A 19,194-nucleotide genomic window follows, 5' to 3' on the forward strand; every position below is an offset into this window, starting at 1 on the left:
GGTATGTTTTTAAGATGTATTTTAGTTGTATTACCAGACATGCAATAGACATAGGAGAGTCAGGGAAAGATAGTTAGTGCACTCTAAACAAGTCGCAGGGTGTCCCAATCAATGTGGACAGGGGCTTCGGTTCTGGATCAATGTTCATTGGTGTGGGTTGCTGTTCTTTGGTGTTCGATGGGGTTCATCCTGCTGTATGGACCTGTGGATGACCCAATTAGGTCGATTGAGGTGGTCCGAGGGGGGACGAACACCACTTCAAGTGATCCGGCATGCTCTGAGGAGGAGTGGTCAGATGGGAACATTGGTATGTTTTAAGATGTATTTTAGTTGTATTACCAGACATGCAATAGACATAGCAGAGTTGGGGAAAGATAGTTAGTGCACTCTACACAAGTTGCAGGGTGTCCAAGTCAATGTGGACAGGGGCTTCAGTTCTGGATCAATGTTCATTGGTGTTTGTTTGTGTTTGTTGCTGTTCGTTGGTGTTTGATGGGGTTCGTGCTGCTGTATGGACCTGTGGATGTCCAAATTAGGTCGATTGCAGTGGTCCTAGGGGGGATGAACACCACTTCAAGGGGTCCAGTGTGCCATGATGGGGAGTGGTCAGACAGGATCATTGGTATGTTATATCATGTATGTAGGTTGTATTACCAGATATGCAATTGACATAGGAGAGTCAGGGAATAATGGTTAGTGCACTCTAAACAAGTCACAGGGTGTCCCAGTCAATGTGGACAGGGGCTTTGGTGCTTGATCAATGTTCATTGGTGTTTGTTCATGTTTGTTGGTGTTCATTGGTGTTCAATGGGGTTCGTCCTGCTGTATGGACCTGTGGATGTCCAAATTAGGTCGATTGAGGTGGTCTGAGGGGGGACGAACACCACTTCAAGTGATCCGGCATGCTCTGAGGAGGAGTGGTCAGATGGGAACATTGGTATGTCTTAAGATGTATTTTAGTTGTATTACCAGACATGCAGACATGCAATAGACATAGGTGAGTCAGGCAAAGATGGTTAGTACACTCAAAACAGGTCTCCGGGTGTCCCTGTCAATGTGGACAGGGGCTTCGGTTCTGGATCAATGTTCATTGGTGTTCGTCAGTGTTCATCAGTGTTCGTCCTGCTGTATGGACCTGTGGATGTCCAAATTAGGTCAGACTTTGGTGGTCCTAGGGGGGACAAACACCACTTCAAGGGTCCAGCATGCCATGATGGGGAGTGGTCAGACAGGATCATTGGTATGTTATATCATGTATGTAGGTTGTATTACAAGACATGCAATTGACATAGGAGAGTCAGGCAAAGATGGTTAGCACACTCTAAACAAGTCACAGGGTGTCCCTAGTCAATGTGGACAGGGGCTTTGGTTCTGGAACAGTGTTCTTCAGGTGTGTGTTGGTGTTCGCCCTGCTGTACAGACCTAGACATGTTCAGAACAGGTCAATTGCAATTGAGCTAGGGGGGATGAACACCACGTCAAGCAGCCCAGCATGCTCCAAGGGGGAGTGGTCAGATGGGAACATCAGAATGTTATAAGATGTATTTTGGTTGTATTACCAGACATGCAATAGACCTAGGAGAGTCTGGGAAAAGTGATTAATGCATTCCACACAAGTCGCAGGGTGTCCCAGTCAATGTGGACAGGGGCATTGCTTCTGGAGTGATGTTCATTGGTGTTCATTGGTGTTCGTCTGGCTGTATGGACCTGTAAATGTCCTAGCAAGGTCAATTGCAATTGATCTAGGAGGGACAAACACCACTTCAAATGGTCCAGCATGCCATGAGGGAGAGTGGTCAGACAGGAACATTGATATGTTATCTGATGTATTTTATTTGTATTACCAGACATGCAATTGACCTAGGGGAGTCTGGAAAAGCTGATTAATGCATTCCAAACAAGTAAACAAGTGCTCCAGTATGTTTACTCAGGGCCATCCATGCTGGACTGATGTTCACAAATGTTTGCCCATGTTCATCAGTGTTTGTCATGGTGGACTGGACCAGGACATGGTACTACAAGACCCATGCAAGTGGGCCTGTATGGATGAACACCATTCCAAGTGGGCCAGCATGCTCCGAGGCAGGGTGGTCCAGTGGGCATACTGGTATACTATCTGATGTAGATTCTCTATTTCATTGTAATACATGCAGTAATATAGACATACAGGAATCTGGGAATGATGATCAATGTGCTTGAACCAGGTCCCAGGGTCTCCCAGCATTTGGACATGGTCTGGATAGGGGCTTTGGTAAGGGGTTGATGTTCGCTGGTGTTCATCTGTGTTGTCTGTCATTCCCCATATTGTATGGACCTGTACCTATCAACCTGAGAGCAGAGGAAGAGGTTTCCATGGTATGAACACCATTTCAAGTGGTGCAGCATGGTCTCAGCAGGGGTGGTCGGGTGGGCACACTGATAGAATATCCAATGTAATTTATTTGGATTACATGAAAGTCGATCGACCTACCAGAGGCTGCAAATGATGTTCCATCTGCTCCAAAATGAGTGACAGGCTGTCACAGTCAATTTGGACAGAGGCCATGGTGCTGGCTCAATGTTTGCTGGTGTTTGCAAACAATTTCCCATTAGCAGCAGACTGACATGGGCCAAATTGTCAAGGACCATCCAACTGCAGCCTTGGTTGATCATGCAGGACTGGAAGTGGTTGGCCCAACTGTCCAGTCTGGGGCCAGTGGTTGGGAAACTTTTTGTTCTGTTTACCTGTCAGCTTTGGATCCAGTTGGATGCAACTTGGCTGAGAGGTTCAGAGGGAAAACCAGAGCCAACATCTTTGGAAGATGCCATTCAGAGTTGGACTCTGAACCAGACCTTTGTTGATATAGATTGTGGTTCCCATTCCTGTGGAACTGAATCCCAGTGTTGCCTAGTGTAGTCTGATCAGGTAGCAACATGTTTGGCATCTTGGGATGATACCTGGCCCAAATGTGAACCCCCCTCTTCAGCTTTGCTCCATCAAAACAATTCCAGATCAATCCAGCTGTCCATACCATGTCTGTGCCACTCGAATGACATGGCAGGACCATTTGGATCACACCAGAAAGGACCCTATGTGTCATTCCCCTCCTCTTATCCTGGGGGTGCTAATCCTGTAAAGTTTAGCAAGCATGAAACCTTGTCAGGAATGGTTGTCCTGGAGGGCCTGAAAGTCACAATGGATGATGACAATGGTTGCAGCATTTCTAGGTGTCAGAATATCCATGTAAGATATGTTACCCTGCCCTCCCCATGTTCACTCCATCAAAACAATTTCAGAGATTGATCTAGCTATCTGAATTATGTCTACCCCATGGGGATGACATTACAAGACCATCAGAATTGTGTTACAAAGGTCCCCATATTTGTTTCATCAACATACCTGATCCCCTCCTCATACCCCAGGGATGGCAATCCAGTAACATCAGGAGGGGTGCCAGCTTGCCAGGGATGGATGTCCTGGGTGTTATCAATGCCACTGAAGACAATGGAAATGATTTCCAGCCTCCCAGAAGTATTTCCAAAGAGATACCACTTTGTGGTCTGACCATCCTTCTACCCCCTGTAGATTTTTTTTCCGACCACCAATTTCATTCAAATTTCACCTGGGACATCCCAATGGACATATCTATCGACTCCCAGCATTATTTCCCCCAAATTATGGTCAGGAGTTTGTAATTATAATTCCCCCAGGGGCTGTATAGCCCCTATTGATGCATGCATGCAACAGCCCCTATTGACGCATGCATGCGACAGCCCCAATTGACGCATGCATGTGACAGCCCCTATTGACACATGCATGCGACAGCCCCTATTGACACATGCATGCGACAGCCCCTATTGACACATGCATGCGACAGCCCCTATTGACACATGCATCCCCTATTGATGCATGCATGCGACAGCCCCTAATGCGCCGGACTCTGCGCAGGGTCCAGGAAGTAGATTATTAGGGTCTCCCAGCATTTGGACATGGTCTGGATAGGGGCTTTGGTAAGGGGTTGATGTTCGCTGGTGTTCATCTGTGTTGTCTGTCATTCCCCATATTGTATGGACCTGTACCTATCAACCTGAGAGCAGGGGAAGAGGTTTCCATGGTATGAACACCATTTCAAGTGGTGCAGCATGGTCTCAGCAGGGGTGGTCGGGTGGGCACACTGATAGAATATCCAATGTAATTTATTTGGATTACATGAAAGTCGATCGACCTACCAGAGGCTGCAAATGACATTCCATCTGCTCCAAAATGAGTGACAGGCTGTCACAGTCAATTTGGACAGGGGCCATGGTGCTGGCTCAATGTTTGCTGGTGTTTGCAGACAATTTCCCATTGGCAGCAGACTGACATGGGCCAAATTGTCAAGGACCATCCAACTGCAGCCTTGGTTGATCATGCAGGACTGGAAGTGGTTGGCCCAACTGTCCAGTCTGGGGCCAGTGGTTGGGAAACTTTTTGTTCTGTTTACCTGTCAGCTTTGGATCCAGTTGGATGCAACTTGGCTGAGAGGTTCAGAGGGAAAACCAGAGCCAACATCTTTGGAAGATGCCATTCAGAGTTGGACTCTGAACCAGACCTTTGTTGATATAGATTGTGGTTCCCATTCCTGTGGAACTGAATCCCAGTGTTGCCTAGTGTAGTCTGATCAGGTAGCAACATGTTTGGCATCTTGGGATGATACCTGGCCCAAATGTGAACCCCCCTCTTCAGCTTTGCTCCATCAAAACAATTCCAGATCAATCCAGCTGTCCATACCATGTCTGTGCCACTCGAATGACATGGCAGGACCATTTGGATCACACCAGAAAGGACCCTATGTGTCATTCCCCTCCTCTTATCCTGGGGGTGCTAATCCTGTAAAGTTTAGCAAGCATGAAACCTTGTCAGGAATGGTTGTCCTGGAGGGCCTGAAAGTCACAATGGATGATGACAATAGTTGCAGCATTTCTAGGTGTCAGAATATCCATGTAAGATATGTTACCCCACCCTCCCCATGTTCACTCCATCAAAACAATTTCAGAGATTGATCTAGCTATCTGAATTATGTCTACCCCATGGGTATGACATTACAAGACCATCAGAATTGTGTTACAAAGGTCCCCATATTTGTTTCATTGACATACCTGATCCCCTCCTCATACCCCAGGGATGGTGATCTAGTAACATCAGGAGGGGGTGCCAGCTTGCCAGGGATGGATGTCCTGGGTGTTATCAATGCCACTGAAGATAATGGAAATGATTTCCAGCCTCCCAGAAGTATTTCCAAAGAGATACCACTTTGTGGTCTGACCATCCTTCTACCCCCTGCAGATTTTTTTTCCGACCGCCAATTTCATTCAAATTTCACCTGGGACATCCCAATGGACATATCTATCAACTCCCAGCATTATTTCCCCCAAATTATGGTTGGGAGTTTGTAATTATAATTCCCCCAGGGGCTGTATAGTTTCCTGCAGTGGCTGTACAAGTTGCCCTCTCAACTTGATAGTTATCTTCCATCCAGATAAGCAACTGGTTGTTTATTTTTGCTAGTCATATTCATCAGGTAGTCAGTAGTCACTACTATGTCTGCTTTTCTGCTAATCACTTGCTAGTCATCTTGTGTCCAGAATAAGCAACTGGTTGCTTATTTTCTCTGCTAACAGTGACTGTGGCTTGTCTTTGCCTGCTATGTGGTTGCCTTTAGTGGCTGTGTAGGTTGCCCTCAGTGGCTGTGAGGTTGCCTGCAGGCAACCTTCCATATAAGGCATGTTGCCCTCAGTGGCTGTGTAGGTTGCCTTCACCTACTATGTGGTTGCCTTCAGTGGCTGTGAGGTTGCCTGCAGGCAACCTTCCATATAAGGCAGGTTGCCCTCAGTGGCTGTGTAGGCTGCCTGCACCTCCTATGTGGTTGCCCTCAGTGGCTGTGAGGTTGCCTTCAGGCAACCTTCCATATAAGGCAGATTGCCCTCAGAGGTGAGGGTGAACTCCAGAAAGTAGAATATTAGGTTCCCTACAGATTCCTCTCTGGGTTTCCCTCTGCAACCCCACAAACATCTTCATGTTGGCCCTGTCCTGTAGCTTAGTCTTGTTACCAGTGTTAGGTTGGCTATAATACTCATATTCCTTCATCAATGCATGCATCTACAGTAGATCATCACAGACAGAATGCATGCCAAAATTTGAAGTCATCTCAAACATTTCACAGTGCATTTACACTTGAAATCTGGTCATTCATCAAATGATAAACTACATTTCAAGTACAGCATTCACAGTCCATTCATCATTAAAAGCAACCTAAAATCTGTGGTGTGAGCAGATGAACAAGAACAAAATTAGGAAATTTCAGCAGCTACAGTATCCAAACCACGGACATCACAAATTGAACTTTACAGTAATCCTAGATAAACATCTGTTACTCCGAGGGTACACAACCACCAGGCCCACGAAACAAACTGGAAAGCTTTCCCAGAGAAGAGCAGCACATCAACGAGGTGGCTGATATCAGCCATTGTAACCATACCCATCGAAAAAACCAGATTCGCGCATGAACGATGTCCATCGCTGGTCAAGTCCTGATTCGTGTGCAACGAGACCGAGTTGGGCGAGTTCGGGCGGGGCAAGTGGTACAGGTTGGGGTTGGTGTGGACGAGGGTGTGTGGGTTGACGTGCGTATTGGTGTGGAGGTTGACGACAAGGAAGCGGTTCCATTGGCTGGTGAGGGTTTGGTTGCGTGTACAGATGTGTGGAGGTGGATGGATAAGCTTGGGGCCCGCTTTGGTGATGATGCGCACTGGTGCTAGCGAGAGGATGATCATAATACGAGGATACAGTAGATGACGTGGAAGGCGTCAAAGGATAATGCGTTTGTTGGTCGTACCGGTGTTGGTGCGGATGATGCCCTTGTGAATGGCCCTGTGCGCCAAGATTGGCCATCGGGTACGGATTGGATGGCTCGGATAACCACGCACGCGAAGATGGTCCCGGGATAGGCCCACCATGCGACGGCATATGAGCAGGAGATATTTGCAGTGATGCTGGTGGTAATTTCATGAGGGCAGACTGGGATGAAGCATCCGGATAAAGCGACCGATCCCAAGTTGGCGTATCTTGCGAGTGCCCAAGACCAGCCGCAGAACCAGGCTGCTGAGCCCATGCGGAACCCAACTGTTCACGACCATACGGCCGTGGCACTGAAGTCTCGACCTGATGTTGCTTTTGCGGCGACACGGGTGGACTAATACTCGACTGCCTGATCGACCCATCGGATTTCGGGGATCGCTCCGACGCCCCACCTGTCGCCTGACTTTTTATTGACACGAACTTCATCCGGCCCGCAAAAATGGCCAATTCATCATTATCCTCATTTTCAGTGACACCCCACTGCTGACCCAACTCGTTCGGCATATCGCTCTGTGCATGGAGTAGAGCATTATGTGCCTTCTCCGTCAATCTGGTGATGATGGGCTACCGCGAAAATGAGTATCCGGGTACAAGCAACAAGACCGACAGCTTACGAGTGCTTTTTGTGCTCTCCGACTATATGACGATGCTTTGGAGAAAAGAATACAAGCATCACGAAGCTCTTTCATCGCTTCGGATGCCATAGGTGACCGCGGACCACGTGTCACGATCGTTCCGAACACGATCTAGCGTAACCATCATGTAAGCATCAAAATGGCAGGAAGACGACAAAAATGTGGCGAACTAACAGCAGCCGAAAAGGCATACGTCCATATAGGCCAAAGCCTAGCAGTGAGTTCCGGATGGAGGTCATATTGTGCCTTGACAGTATGCAAGATCGTCAAGGACGCCCGATACGCTGCAAGGAAAGATGGTGTGTATACACTCTTCAGAGGATTGGTGGGATTCTCGATGATAGCTTGTGCAAAGTAGCTCCGATGGATGTAAAGCAAGACTAACCAGACAGACCCATCATTGTCAACTGAACACACCTTACCAAAAACATGAATGAATGCGACTCACTGACTTCCCGTGCATTGGACATGACGTAACGACCCATAGACTCCATCACACCAATGTCCTTGTCTACGGTTCTCGCTGGGGTAGCGCCAGACGCAGCAGCAACAAACTCTTCAACAACTTCAGTGACGGGGAAATTGCGCACTTTATGGTCGAGCTCGAGGATAGTGGAATAACTTGGGGCATCGCAAGTCAGTGTTCGTGCAGCGACATCTGCAACACAATCTGACGCGAAGCGCAAAGTCCAAGGTCCATCTGTACGAACGCCGACCAATATGAGTGCCAAAGCAGCGAATAAAGAGGGAAACTAACAGAAAGCCTGTTTATCAGAGCCAGTGTGAGGCTTATCATGTGGTGACCCGCCTCCAGGGAACTGGCAATCAATGTATGGAAGAGAGAAAGTTGGAGGTCTCCCAGCTTCGAGAGACTGCAGTAGCACCGCCACAATCAGCCAGTACATAGACGGACAGAGACCCAACTTACGTTCCAAACATCTGCCACAAACAGATCCCAAAACACGATCCGTCGCCTTTCAGTAATCTTAGGCGATAGCCCCCATCTAAGACTATCGCGGTCTTAGAACAACAGAGCCTTGGTCAGCCTGCGGGTCTGTCCCTCATCTCCACCAATACTTACGAAGTCCAAGCTGACCAAATGGTTTGTAAGTATCATGTACAATCAAATCAGAACACTGGCGAACTCACCGTGTGAGCAAGATGCGCAGCCAGGGTCACCAAGGACCAAGACGTCTCCATACTCGTCTCCTTGCCAGCGAACTCATTCCCGCTCAAAGCATTGTATATGCTGAGAAGGTGCAACGCTTGAATCGTCTCCAAAGATGGTTTCTCCATCACAGACTGAAGACAGATTGCAGCATGCGCAACCTGGTGGTAACGAGCTGCCTCCGAGGTCCTAGGTTCCTGGTTTGGATCAAGCAAAGCACCAATCGCAAGAACAAGGAAAAGGAGGCCGAGTAGGTGAGGGTTATTGCCCGCTGTCGTAACATGACGTGCGCCGTTCATATAGTACGCGGGCAGCAGCTCCTCCGATATCTGAGCGTGGGACACGCTCTGAAATAGCCAGCTCGCTTGTTCGAAGTAAGCGTCTCTCAGCACACACGCTCGTTCCCAGGTAGGAAGGCAGTCGTTGACCAGGTCTTCTACGCTCAGAGTCGAATCAGCGGGTTTAAATGGGAAAGCTGGGATGAACATTTCGATTTTATGAGGTAGCTCTGGACTTTTCGAGTCCCTCGCCGAATCAGATGAACCGTCCGTAAAGTCTTGCAAGGGTAAATTATCGCTCTAGAAGGCATCATCACAGATGCGATAGTATAAGCTTGGATCTAGCTCACCATCAATAGACACTACAGAAGTCAACTTTGAGAAAAAGTATACATACGACTTGTAACAATACTTACATGTGAACCCCCCGTGGCTCCAAAGAAGCGAGGTGCACCACTGTCCGAGATGGACAAAGTACCCAATGCTTCCACTAATTCAGGAGCGCGCTCTACGACTGCGGGGTCAGCAGCAGAGGAAAGGCCGAGGTCATCATCATGTTGAGATGCCCCCAAGAGGTCAGGCCGAAGAAGCGGGTGTAGTTCTTTGGAATGCCGGGCCTGGAGCTCACCCAGTGCATCTTCCAGTTGCCGAATTCGTTCGCTCATTTTGGCTATCTGACGGTGGAGGTGTTCCGTCGCCGCAAGGACGAACCTACGGTATGGGCGCTCAGAAGATAATTCGGCGTCAAACAGCAATAGATGGGTCATACCGAGTTCCTTGACCCGTAGAAAGGCTTCCTGTGGACAAAACGACGGATGAAGCCATGGGAGTGGAAGGAAAAGGGACGTACCATTGGGACATAATGCTGCACAACCCCTTCGCTATGAATATGTGTGAAAAGGCGTTAGTGGTTACCGTGGCGCGAGAGTGCCGAGGGACGGAGAAGAAACGAGTGCACTCACCCGACAAGACTGACAAGGAATCTGCTTGTCACACTTGATCTTGAGTCTTCAGATATGCATAGCGGGCCAAGTAGAAGTGGTGTGGAAGTCAGTCAACAAGCTTCACACAGTGTACCCGAGTGACGCGCGATGATCGCACACGCACCTCCTGCATTCAGCACACGAGATCTGTCCACTGTTCCTCTTTTGTTCGATCTCCCGTGCATGGCTACCGTCGAATCCGAGCTCCTCGAGGTCTCTGCGAGTCGACTTGTGCTTTGACTTGGGCTTTGTTGGCACAGGCGGCATGACTGAAACTAGCGAAGATGGGAATTTGTCCGACCTGGGCTCGGATAGGCTCCTTGGGAAAATAACAAAGTTTCAGGTGGACAATTCAATTTCCCTAACTCTCGTATGTACTTAGACGCAACGTGGTGAAAGTACGTGTACATACGACCCTTTCCACAGCAAAACCCTAATATACTGCCAATGAAGACAGGTCGGAATCCACATGCCAATTGACACCTTGGCCGTGTGCCTCCCTGCAAGACTGGAGGCATTCGGTGGCACTTTGCTGCCGCTAGCCCAACATTTGCCAAATCGTTTTCTGATTAGGTGTAAAAACTTATTCCACAGCCAGCGGCCCTGACAGAAAGGCGGTACCGGTGACACGCGGAAAGCCGAAAGTAGCAGGTAGTAATAGCTGTACCGCCCACCTACAAACTGACTTGAAATACAAAGGCGCCAAGAGCCTGAAACAATCACCTGGACGACCCATCCGTGATTGTGCCGTGTTTCCTTGGATGGCAGTATATTAAGTAGCAAGTCATGGTCGTTGGGCCTGCCCCTCATGATTGACTGGCATTACATGTATGTATCGAAGACGCTTACCGTACAGCGCAGGGTTGGTGGATCATGAGAACGTGCAAGGGGAATGGAAGAGAATTCCGTCCTTTTCAGGTCGAGTGCTGCTGATACTTACATTCATGATCTGAGCTACTCGTACACGGTGAGCAATATCAGCGCAACACCATTCCGAGAACGTAAAGCCCCGTGCACATCGACAACATCGTGGAACGCAGGTTACAGCATATACACCATACCGCTGTGGACGGTGAGTCATACTACATGCTGCGGGACCACCGTTCTAATAGGATACCTGTCCACGTGAGTGTACTTCCTGTGCCGCACTTACAGTGGAACCCCTTGAAAGCCGATTCGACATTTAAGCGTTAGGTGGCATGGTAAGGAAGAGGGGAAGCAAAGTCACTTCCCATCTAACTAGAAACAGAACCAAACCCAAGTTATTCCCCAGATTAGCCCGGTCCTCTACCAGAGACTTCTCACTGAGAAGAAAGAGCAGGTTGCTTGATGTCGCGGCTCACCGTATCATCAATTGCAAAGTCAATGACTGTACTAGAGGCATGTCATTGCTAGAATGAAGAAAGGGCATGTCCGCCTGTTAGAAAAGGCTATGCCATACCCTAAATTCGTCCGCCGTCCATATGTCTGTCTTCGATCAATCTAGAAATATGCTCCACTCTGCGGGGATTACATGCCAGACCCACTGGTCAACCGACCGTGATCCAAAAGAAAGTTCTCTCATTGACTCACATATCAATGAACACAGATCTTTGATTGTCAGACGGTGACATCGAGTTCCGAGTTGCAGCGGGTGATTTGGGCATGTCACGTGCACGTGGCCAGCCGTATTTGGCGGTGGCCCCGTTGGACTGGCAAGTCGTTGACGATGGCCCCCTCGAGCTCTCCGCATGTCCCTGGGGTGTTCTCAGCGTCCAAAGCCAATGACATTCCCGACTGCATCAAGCCCTACAAAAACGAGGCCCTCATCCGTCTTCGCAATTCTACCGTTGGCTTGGTCGCGCTGGTCGTGACCACACATATTTTACCTCTTCCTTCGTTGTGGACGGCTGCCAATGTCGTGCGTGATCGTGGACAAAGCGATATAGGGTTTTTGTGGGGAGTTTGCGCTACCGGTATGTGCCCATAATCCACGTCACCTACACTCGACCAAAGTTGATCTACTGCTGTCCAGAATTAGGTTTCTTAGCCCTTCTGATTCTGAACACCGCCCAAGCTGCCTACGCGCTAAGATACCCCCGAAAACCACACTCCACACATGTTTCTCCTGCAAAAGCCCTGCAAGTTACGCCTCAGAGTCAGAAAAAGCGACGTTCAATTTTATCGCCTGCTGTGTGTATCATGCCGTTTTTCTACTTTGGGTATTTGAGGCAATCCTTTGATTGATGAACGCCTTTTATTTTATTTTGTACGCGGGATGGATACACAGTCAAGTATGGGTCCCCGAGCCCCCCAGCGCACATCCTCCTTATACACCTCTTCACCACTCTCGACACCTTCGCGTACGCTCTACTATTCTATGCCCAGCACACCCTCGCCATTCAATGCGTCACTGACCTCCTCAACGAGTTCAATGCCACCGACGCCGTCGCCGTCGTTGGGGGCGTACCATGCGAGACATGGAGATTCGCCAGGGCGTAGGTGTTACTCTGGTAGAATCCTATGTCGGTGTCGGACTAATATTTTCTTGCGTTTGTCCGGGTGTAGAACCGTTCGATGGGCTGACGTTGAGCAAGCTCACGGATGCTCAGAGTGACGAGGAAGATTGAATTGTAGATGATCAAGGGACGAACTGGATGGTTCGTGTCGGATTGTCGCTGTCGTCGATGGCTGCTTTTTTTTTCCTGTTCGTGTTGCTTTTTGTGCATTTACGGGTTCGTGCACTTACTGTAACTAATGGCTATATACACATATGAGCATGTTTCAATATCTGAATGGGTTTACTGTGTGGGGTTTAATCGACCCCCCGACTGAGGGGTGCAGTCACTGCGCAGTCTCTACTACTAATGACTTACCAGCCAGGATGCTGTCGACCAGGCATCTATTCAGATCTGCTCCGGCTCGACCCTCCTCAGCTCCAGGCCCATCCATGTCATCACCCTTGCAACCACCAACATCTGCCAGTCGCAGATCACCCAGCCATGCAGAACAAAGACCGACCTTGCCAGAGCTCGAAGAGGATCTTCCCCCAGCTTATACTCCCGCTGCAGACCCAGCTCTTGGCGAGGAAACAATAGAAGTAGGTCCGCGAAGGCCATTTCAACCACCACCATCCCAGCCATCAAGGCTGCCGCCCCCACTCCCATCTCGTACCATGCCAACACCGATGTCTACTCCAGACATCGTCCTGAGTCCTCCGACGGAACAACCACAATGGTACCAAGCACCCGGTCAAGCTTACCGCTCCGATCCTCCTCGTCCACAATCCCAATCTCGGCCTTACACCCCGCAACACCATACCTGGACCAGCTCTCGGATGCACGCTGTAAAGTACCCACAAGGACAGACACCTGGTAGCAGCAGCAGCGGTGGCGGGCTGATTGGCAACCTTGTCAATACAGTCAGAGATGTCGTCGACGCCCTATCGGGTGCGTACGATGACAGGGTGTTAGCAGCCCAGCAAGTGAATAGGGGTGCGTATGCATCATCATACCCGCCTAATCCCCAGGGTCCCTATGCGCCGTCGTATGCACCTCCTGCGCCTGCACGCGCACCCGGGCCTGTATCTCCCATCAGCCCACCAGCCTCACCGCCATCACGGCTTGACGTACCGGACGACGGGCGTCCGACAAGAGTACCTGTACCAGGCCATCCCTTGTTAAGGGATGGGATGTTGTTGGTCTATCCCAAAAGGCCATGCGTGTTGGAAATGTGCGTCTACTTCTCCTCGATATCCCTCCCTGTTCCTTCGCCAACTGACCCGCGTGTATCAAGGCCATAATACCGGGTATAAAGATTACGACCCATCACATCCCTGTCGAAAGTGTTGGGAAAAGTACGGGAAGCCGTACACGGGTGCACTTGCATATGCACCTTGGCCATTCGTCAGACTCGACTTCCAATAGCAGAATGCAACGGCCCCTCCCGCTTTACCTTACTAACCCAGCCTCGAGTGGTCGCCCTTCGAATGGGATGCATCGTTCCTCCCTCTAATCCAAACTCACCCCACATACAGCCGCCGCGTCCATCTGCACCACACCTCCGCTCCATATCGGAACCGCCCCTCTCACTCCCTCCCTCATCGTCGTATGCGTCAGCAGCCCACACCGCAAGCTAGCGGCCCATCCTACTATATCTACAATCCGTCTCTCGGGATGGGTACATCTCCACCAGTCCCACATGCCCAACCCATCCCACCAGGCGATCCCCGTCTCGGCGGACAAATGTGCTTGAGATGCGGAGGGGCGGGTACGGATGTCTCATTCTTATTTGATCTGACCGCGTGTCAGAGGTGTGGAGGTGTCGGGAGGGTGTGGACCTGAGTCATGTGAGACAAGGGGGTGAGTGCTTGGGGATATTTGATCGTACCTTGTACCTTGGTGGACGGATTCTCGAGTAGTCTATGTGGTTACTATGATTTATGCAGGATGTGATATGGGCGTTGTTATAGCCTGGTACTGTTTGGTGCAACTCACGAGCAGACAGTCCAAGTTCATTAGGAGTCCCAGAGTGTGAAGCATGCGGTGCCGACCGTGGAGACGTATGAGCTTGCAAGCAGAAAGTTGACCCCCTTATCGACCCCTTGTCTTATATTACCGGTGATGCTTCACTCCATACGGAGTCCGAGAATCTGAGCCTTGAAGATATAGCTTACGGCAGACAGGTCCTCAAATACGCGGAACAACTGAATCTGACCTTCCCACAGCGCGTGGTCTCACTATTTCTGCGTCAAGTCATCGAAGGCCTTGACCTACCCATGAGTCGACGATAGTCGACGTTTCGGAGAAGATGTTCCTTCCTATTCGTTTCTCTGGGGATGCGTCGCCATCAGCATTGTTGAAGCCGAAAGGGAGTACATCATAGACACCCAAGAGAGGTCCTAGAGCACGCAGGGAATCATTGTGTGGATATAAATATGAAACATTTACGTTCGCAAGAGTGGCGGCGACTTCATTAAATTTTCACAAGGTTTGAAATACGTACACTATCACCGAAGTTTTCGATTAAGTGCGGTATTGGCGCCACTGACGAGGTCGACAGCGCCCGCGTGTTGATTGGACGCGACAGAAGATCCATGTCGACATTTTCGCCGACCGCAGCTGGTACGGGTTTTGGTGCTGATACATCAGTGCCTTCTAATCTTGTCCAATGCAATCATCCGAAGCCGACCAAAATAACAAGAGATCGTAGATTACATACTTCTCGGGTTGGAGCTCGCTGAAGTTGTTGTCCTTTCCCTTGAGCTCCTGAGTGGTGTTCGTGGCTGCAGTGTCTAGCGGTGACCTGGTTCGAATTCCCCGATGTTCCAGAGCTCGAGAGGTTGCCACGAACGGGAGGTGGGGGGGAGCACTGAGACTGATATCTGCGCATGGATAAATACGATGACTGGTAATGAACCTGTTGCCTGGCAGGTAAAATTAGACGACGTAGACTAAGCTGGATAACTTCAAAAAATTATCCAGAAAAGTTTCGTCGGCTGCTTACTGGTCAATGAGAAGTAAATATTTCCTGCTAGTTCGAGGGCATCAGCGAGGGGACTGAAAGAGTGTTGGAATTGAATGTCATCATGCCAGAGACACGCTGCAACTCGCCGCACGGACAAGCTCGGGTCGATTTGCAATATCATCATCCGCACAGTTTTCGCGGGAGGTCAATCTCGGTACCCCCGGGTTGCTCAAGTTCGCTGGGCAATTGCCTTGAAGCCTAGACGCCCTTGAAGTTTCGAAAGGAGTAGTTCACTCGATTGCCAGCAGAACGAAGTGCCGCTGACGCGGGCTAATGCACATCGGGTACACCGCACCCCTATCCGATTGACCTGACACGTTGGCGGCACGAGCCCTACATCAACAATAACCAGTAGTCACTTGTGCTGCAGGCGATACAAGCCGTCAATTGTATAGTCACCTATAGACACATCCTCGATTGAACGAGTTAGAAACCCAAGGGCGCGGCACGGGCTAGCGAGACGACCACAGCCGGCGCGCGCTTCAAGCTCAAAACCGGGGTATGAAACGAACGGGCTGAAAAATAAGGTCCGCCAGCAACGGGGAATATCGCATGAGCCAAATCCTTCCTCGTCGATAGAAGGCCTCCTGTACATTCCCTACATAGTAGTAGGGGGCCATGCATGAACATCATCGCTCTATGTAGTTGCTGATGTAGGACTGTGGAACAATGCAAAGTAACTGATGGACATTCCAGGTCATCAATGATTCGCTTGGAAGGGAGATGAATTAAGTTACAAGAAGCGGGTACCAACTTCACATCTAACAGCTCAGAAACGAATCGGACAAGAGTCTCACCGATATATCAAGCACGCACTAAGTACTAGCATCCAGAATGCCACTGGTCAGTTCATCAGTAATGGTAAATTCTGCTTCTTACCTAGCCGCCAATACTCTGATCCGCGTCAGGCACTACACCCCACCCTCCGTTGAGCTCCACCAAAACCCTCTTGTGTTCCAAACCATCCACAACAATAGAAAGCCTCCGACGACGTATGCGATGATCCGTGTCTGTCTAACACCCCCTGTGGACGACAAGCCGAAGGCGTGCGCGGCGCGGCGGGAGGAGTGGGAAAGTGAGGCAGTGAAGGAGGAGAAAGTGTCGTTCTGATTTGTCAATGTCATGGACCAGTAAGCAAGGCCGAAGGAAGAATAAGTGGAGATGCAGACGTACGGTATCGTCTAGCATGCGATTCTGTCTCTCTGCATCGTCGTATATGTCGGTCGTGACCTGTGTGTTCAGCGTCGAACGTTGAGATTTAACATATCAGCATCATTCATTGTCTCAGGGCGCACCCCTCGTAGCGTTTGGAGCTTTGAATGTAGCTGGTCGAGTCGTGCGTCATTCTGTGACTCGTAGGTTGACTCTGACACGGAGGAAGCCATCGTGGAGAGAAGCCAACAGTACTGTGGCTGTGCCCCTGAGCCATAATCCTATTTCACGATCAAGGGCACGAACTTGTTATCACCAAAGCAGACACCTGGCATGCACGGTCCCTGTTGTCGTTGCACTCTCCCGGGGCCGAAGACCCGTCAGGAAGATCACTGGTGACATGTACTAGTGCCAGACCAAGACCCTCCAACTAACGAGTCCTAATACGAGGATGATGATTACAATAACAATATGGGATCCCCCCCTAGTTCAGAGCCAATGCAGAATCGAAACGAGTACTTTTCATGCGCTGCTTCCGCTATTCATCGTGTTTTGTCTCGCTCATATCCGTGTCTTAGGCGCACGAAAGGCAAAGGAAATAGACAAGGAAAGTTGGCTCACATTTCTGCCCCCATCGAGTCAAGCGGAAGGCCGACTTGCCAATCAAGATCAGGAGAACCTGGGTGAATGACGCAGGAAATTACCCAAGACAACAAATGGACACGAAACGGAATTGGCGCGGACGCCCGCACCACCTACCCGTCCACATCGCAACTGACAAGCATGGATTGTTGTGCAGTGTCCATCGTTGATCCGGCCGAGCCAAGATGATTTTCGCTAAATCATTGCGCAACAAATCCAAGTCGACTGGGGCCACGTACATAATCATCCTCTCTCGCTGGCATTCCAGCCTCTGCAGACCTTTCCCCATCTCCTGTCCCTCTTCCGCGAGTTTTGGGAGACCCAGTCGGGACCAACATGAAAGGATTGTGTAACACCTATAATACTTTGGACAAGAGGGCAAGGCGCGCACGATGAAGACGGGTTGGGTAGACCACATCAGTTTGGATCTGTTGATGTGCATCTTCCCTTTTCTTTCGATTTTTTTCTTTTCGTCTCTCGTTCTCTACCTCCAGCACCCTAACGAAGCAACGGATTCCCCTGTTTCGGTGATAGGCTTATCCTTACACCCGTGACAGGACGTGGATTTTGTGCACGACCCCGGACCCGTTCTTTCTCCGCCGCCGCCGCCTCCACCCATTTCGAGCCCTCCGCACTTCCGCTCGTTTCAAGTTTCAGCGACTCATCGTACAGCCCTGATGCCCCTGTGTATAGCATCCCCGCGGACATCCACCCCGATCAATCAGCGACACAGCCCCACCTTGACGACGCCCAATAGCAATATTCGTGCTTCGCAATCCACGCCTTTCAGGATCGCGTTTGCAATGTCGGCAGCCGTCACATCACTCTCATTTACCATTCCCACACCGAGGCGGGAAGCGGCGCAGAACGTCCACCAATGTCACCGACGTACACTGATTTTCGCGTCTCCCCCGTTCCTGATGCAGATGACTCGTCTCCCACAGCTCACCAAAATACCCTGTTATCGTAAGGCTGATTGTGCTGCTGATCATACGCAGGGCCGTGACCCAGCTCCTGATCTCTTACCACCCTCTTCCTGCAACAACATCCAAGCTCCGCGGCAGCCCCAACTGAGAACGGCAAATAAGATAGGGGAGGATGTCCGTACTCGAGCTCGATGCATTTAAGGTTTTACGGATAGGAGTACTCACTAAGATGTCGGTGAGAATGCGTAGCTGACTTCGTCATATTTCTGGTAGCCGAATCGTCTGCTTTGGTTTATTCGTTTCGGTGATGAATTGGAGGAATGGCACCCTCCGGCATTGGTAGCCGGGTTTGGACTTGCGAATGTGGACTCCTGTGCTGCTATCTCAGCTCCAATCCCTACCCCAGGGCCACTCCCTGACCGATTACATCCAATTGAAATATATCCGTGACACTACTGTTACACGGAATTGCGTTGAGAGCTCGAACTCTGAAGAATCCCAGCCTCTACGAGAATGCACAGCCTGTGTCACATCGGAATGTTCTATTTTCATCTGTCCGTGTCATTTAGCGGTGGGCACTGGCGATAGTAGCTATGTTCCGTCCACAACACCCAAACCAAAACTGATTTCGCAAGCATTCAGGCGCTTGCTCCTATCCGCAGCTGTCACCCGACATCGATATCCTATTTCGGTGCCCAATCGCATCACGCCCCCATTCATCATTTGGGCACACTGGAACAGTCCCCTCTGCGCGCGTGGCTCGGTCGCTTCGTCGCATCCATACAGATACGCACCCATGGTCGTGGGTCTGACAGTAGTCCCATGTTGGACGATCCTGCCTCCGAAGGCTATCACCTCTAGTTCCGCTCGTCCACACGAATTTGCAACTACATCTGTACCACGACACCGTATTGCGAGTCCGTCACGAATGTGAATGCAGATGCGAGCGGATTTCCATCACCGCCGACGAGCATATATATCACCAGATGCCACAACCAATATCTCAGACTTTGTTCTCCAGGAAGATG

At 50.0% G+C, this 19,194-nt stretch overlaps 5 protein-coding genes across 5 annotated transcripts; 3 read left to right on the forward strand and 2 right to left on the reverse strand.

Annotated features, from left to right (window-relative positions):
* Positions 1–111: 111 nt before the first annotated feature.
* F5J12DRAFT_786178 (uncharacterized protein) lies at positions 112–1,538 on the forward strand (the record flags this gene model as incomplete). Its single annotated transcript, XM_051743385.1, has 10 exons — positions 112–307; positions 354–377; positions 404–622; positions 645–692; positions 852–937; positions 981–997; positions 1,035–1,240; positions 1,263–1,310; positions 1,348–1,390; positions 1,442–1,538. 10 exons carry the CDS (start codon positions 112–114, stop codon positions 1,536–1,538), a joined length of 984 nt encoding a protein of 327 aa, XP_051595602.1.
* A 4,623-nt stretch (positions 1,539–6,161) lies between these two features.
* Positions 6,162–10,285, reverse strand: F5J12DRAFT_747473 (fungal-specific transcription factor domain-containing protein). Its single transcript, XM_051742089.1, has 14 exons — positions 10,066–10,285; positions 9,921–9,966; positions 9,809–9,839; positions 9,728–9,755; positions 9,375–9,669; positions 9,309–9,320; positions 8,662–9,258; positions 8,594–8,603; positions 8,441–8,532; positions 8,270–8,384; positions 7,961–8,212; positions 7,687–7,892; positions 7,492–7,623; positions 6,162–7,441 (listed from the first exon to the last, which is right to left on the reverse strand). Exons 1-14 carry the CDS (start codon positions 10,206–10,208, stop codon positions 6,479–6,481), a joined length of 2,922 nt encoding a protein of 973 aa, XP_051595603.1. The 5' UTR covers positions 10,209–10,285; the 3' UTR covers positions 6,162–6,478.
* Positions 10,286–11,471: 1,186 nt separating this feature from the next.
* F5J12DRAFT_860110 (uncharacterized protein) lies at positions 11,472–12,720 on the forward strand. The gene is made up of 4 exons (XM_051746839.1): positions 11,472–11,896; positions 11,956–12,113; positions 12,211–12,418; positions 12,489–12,720. Exons 1-4 carry the CDS (start codon positions 11,650–11,652, stop codon positions 12,548–12,550), a joined length of 675 nt encoding a protein of 224 aa, XP_051595604.1. The 5' UTR covers positions 11,472–11,649; the 3' UTR covers positions 12,551–12,720.
* Positions 12,721–12,781: 61 nt separating this feature from the next.
* F5J12DRAFT_860112 (uncharacterized protein) lies at positions 12,782–14,429 on the forward strand. Its single transcript, XM_051746840.1, has 5 exons — positions 12,782–13,266; positions 13,288–13,620; positions 13,766–13,825; positions 13,888–14,033; positions 14,059–14,429. The coding sequence occupies exons 1-5, from the start codon at positions 12,805–12,807 to the stop codon at positions 14,261–14,263; spliced, it is 1,206 nt and encodes a 401-aa protein (XP_051595605.1). The 5' UTR covers positions 12,782–12,804; the 3' UTR covers positions 14,264–14,429.
* A 1,928-nt stretch (positions 14,430–16,357) lies between these two features.
* F5J12DRAFT_727051 (uncharacterized protein) lies at positions 16,358–16,831 on the reverse strand (the record flags this gene model as incomplete). Its single annotated transcript, XM_051741772.1, has 3 exons — positions 16,358–16,552; positions 16,620–16,676; positions 16,742–16,831. 3 exons carry the CDS (start codon positions 16,829–16,831, stop codon positions 16,358–16,360), a joined length of 342 nt encoding a protein of 113 aa, XP_051595606.1.
* Positions 16,832–19,194: the final 2,363 nt, after the last annotated feature.

Source organism: Pisolithus orientalis (assembly GCF_024613125.1).
Source record: "Pisolithus orientalis strain OTSU chromosome Unknown F5J12scaffold_51, whole genome shotgun sequence".
Classification (NCBI taxonomy): domain Eukaryota; kingdom Fungi; phylum Basidiomycota; class Agaricomycetes; order Boletales; family Pisolithaceae; genus Pisolithus; species Pisolithus orientalis.

Coding starts and splice junctions, on each gene's coding strand:
- F5J12DRAFT_747473 (XM_051742089.1), bottom strand. CDS start 10,208: ATGCCGCCTGTGCCAACAAAGCCCAAGTCAAAGCACAAGTCGACTCGC. Junction 9,756..9,808: donor TGCAGCATTATGTCCCAATG/GTACGTCCCTTT, acceptor TTTTGTCCACAG/GAAGCCTTTCTACGGGTCAA. Junction 9,670..9,727: donor TCTACGGGTCAAGGAACTCG/GTATGACCCATC, acceptor CCCATACCGTAG/GTTCGTCCTTGCGGCGACGG.
- F5J12DRAFT_860110 (XM_051746839.1), top strand. CDS start 11,650: ATGGCCCCCTCGAGCTCTCCGCATGTCCCTGGGGTGTTCTCAGCGTCC. Junction 12,114..12,210: donor GTTCAATTTTATCGCCTGCT/GTGTGTATCATG, acceptor ATGGATACACAG/TCAAGTATGGGTCCCCGAGC. Junction 12,419..12,488: donor ACATGGAGATTCGCCAGGGC/GTAGGTGTTACT, acceptor GTCCGGGTGTAG/AACCGTTCGATGGGCTGACG.
- F5J12DRAFT_860112 (XM_051746840.1), top strand. CDS start 12,805: ATGCTGTCGACCAGGCATCTATTCAGATCTGCTCCGGCTCGACCCTCC. Junction 13,826..13,887: donor CATATGCACCTTGGCCATTC/GTCAGACTCGAC, acceptor TTACTAACCCAG/CCTCGAGTGGTCGCCCTTCG. Junction 14,034..14,058: donor CCTCCCTCATCGTCGTATGC/GTCAGCAGCCCA, acceptor ACCGCAAGCTAG/CGGCCCATCCTACTATATCT.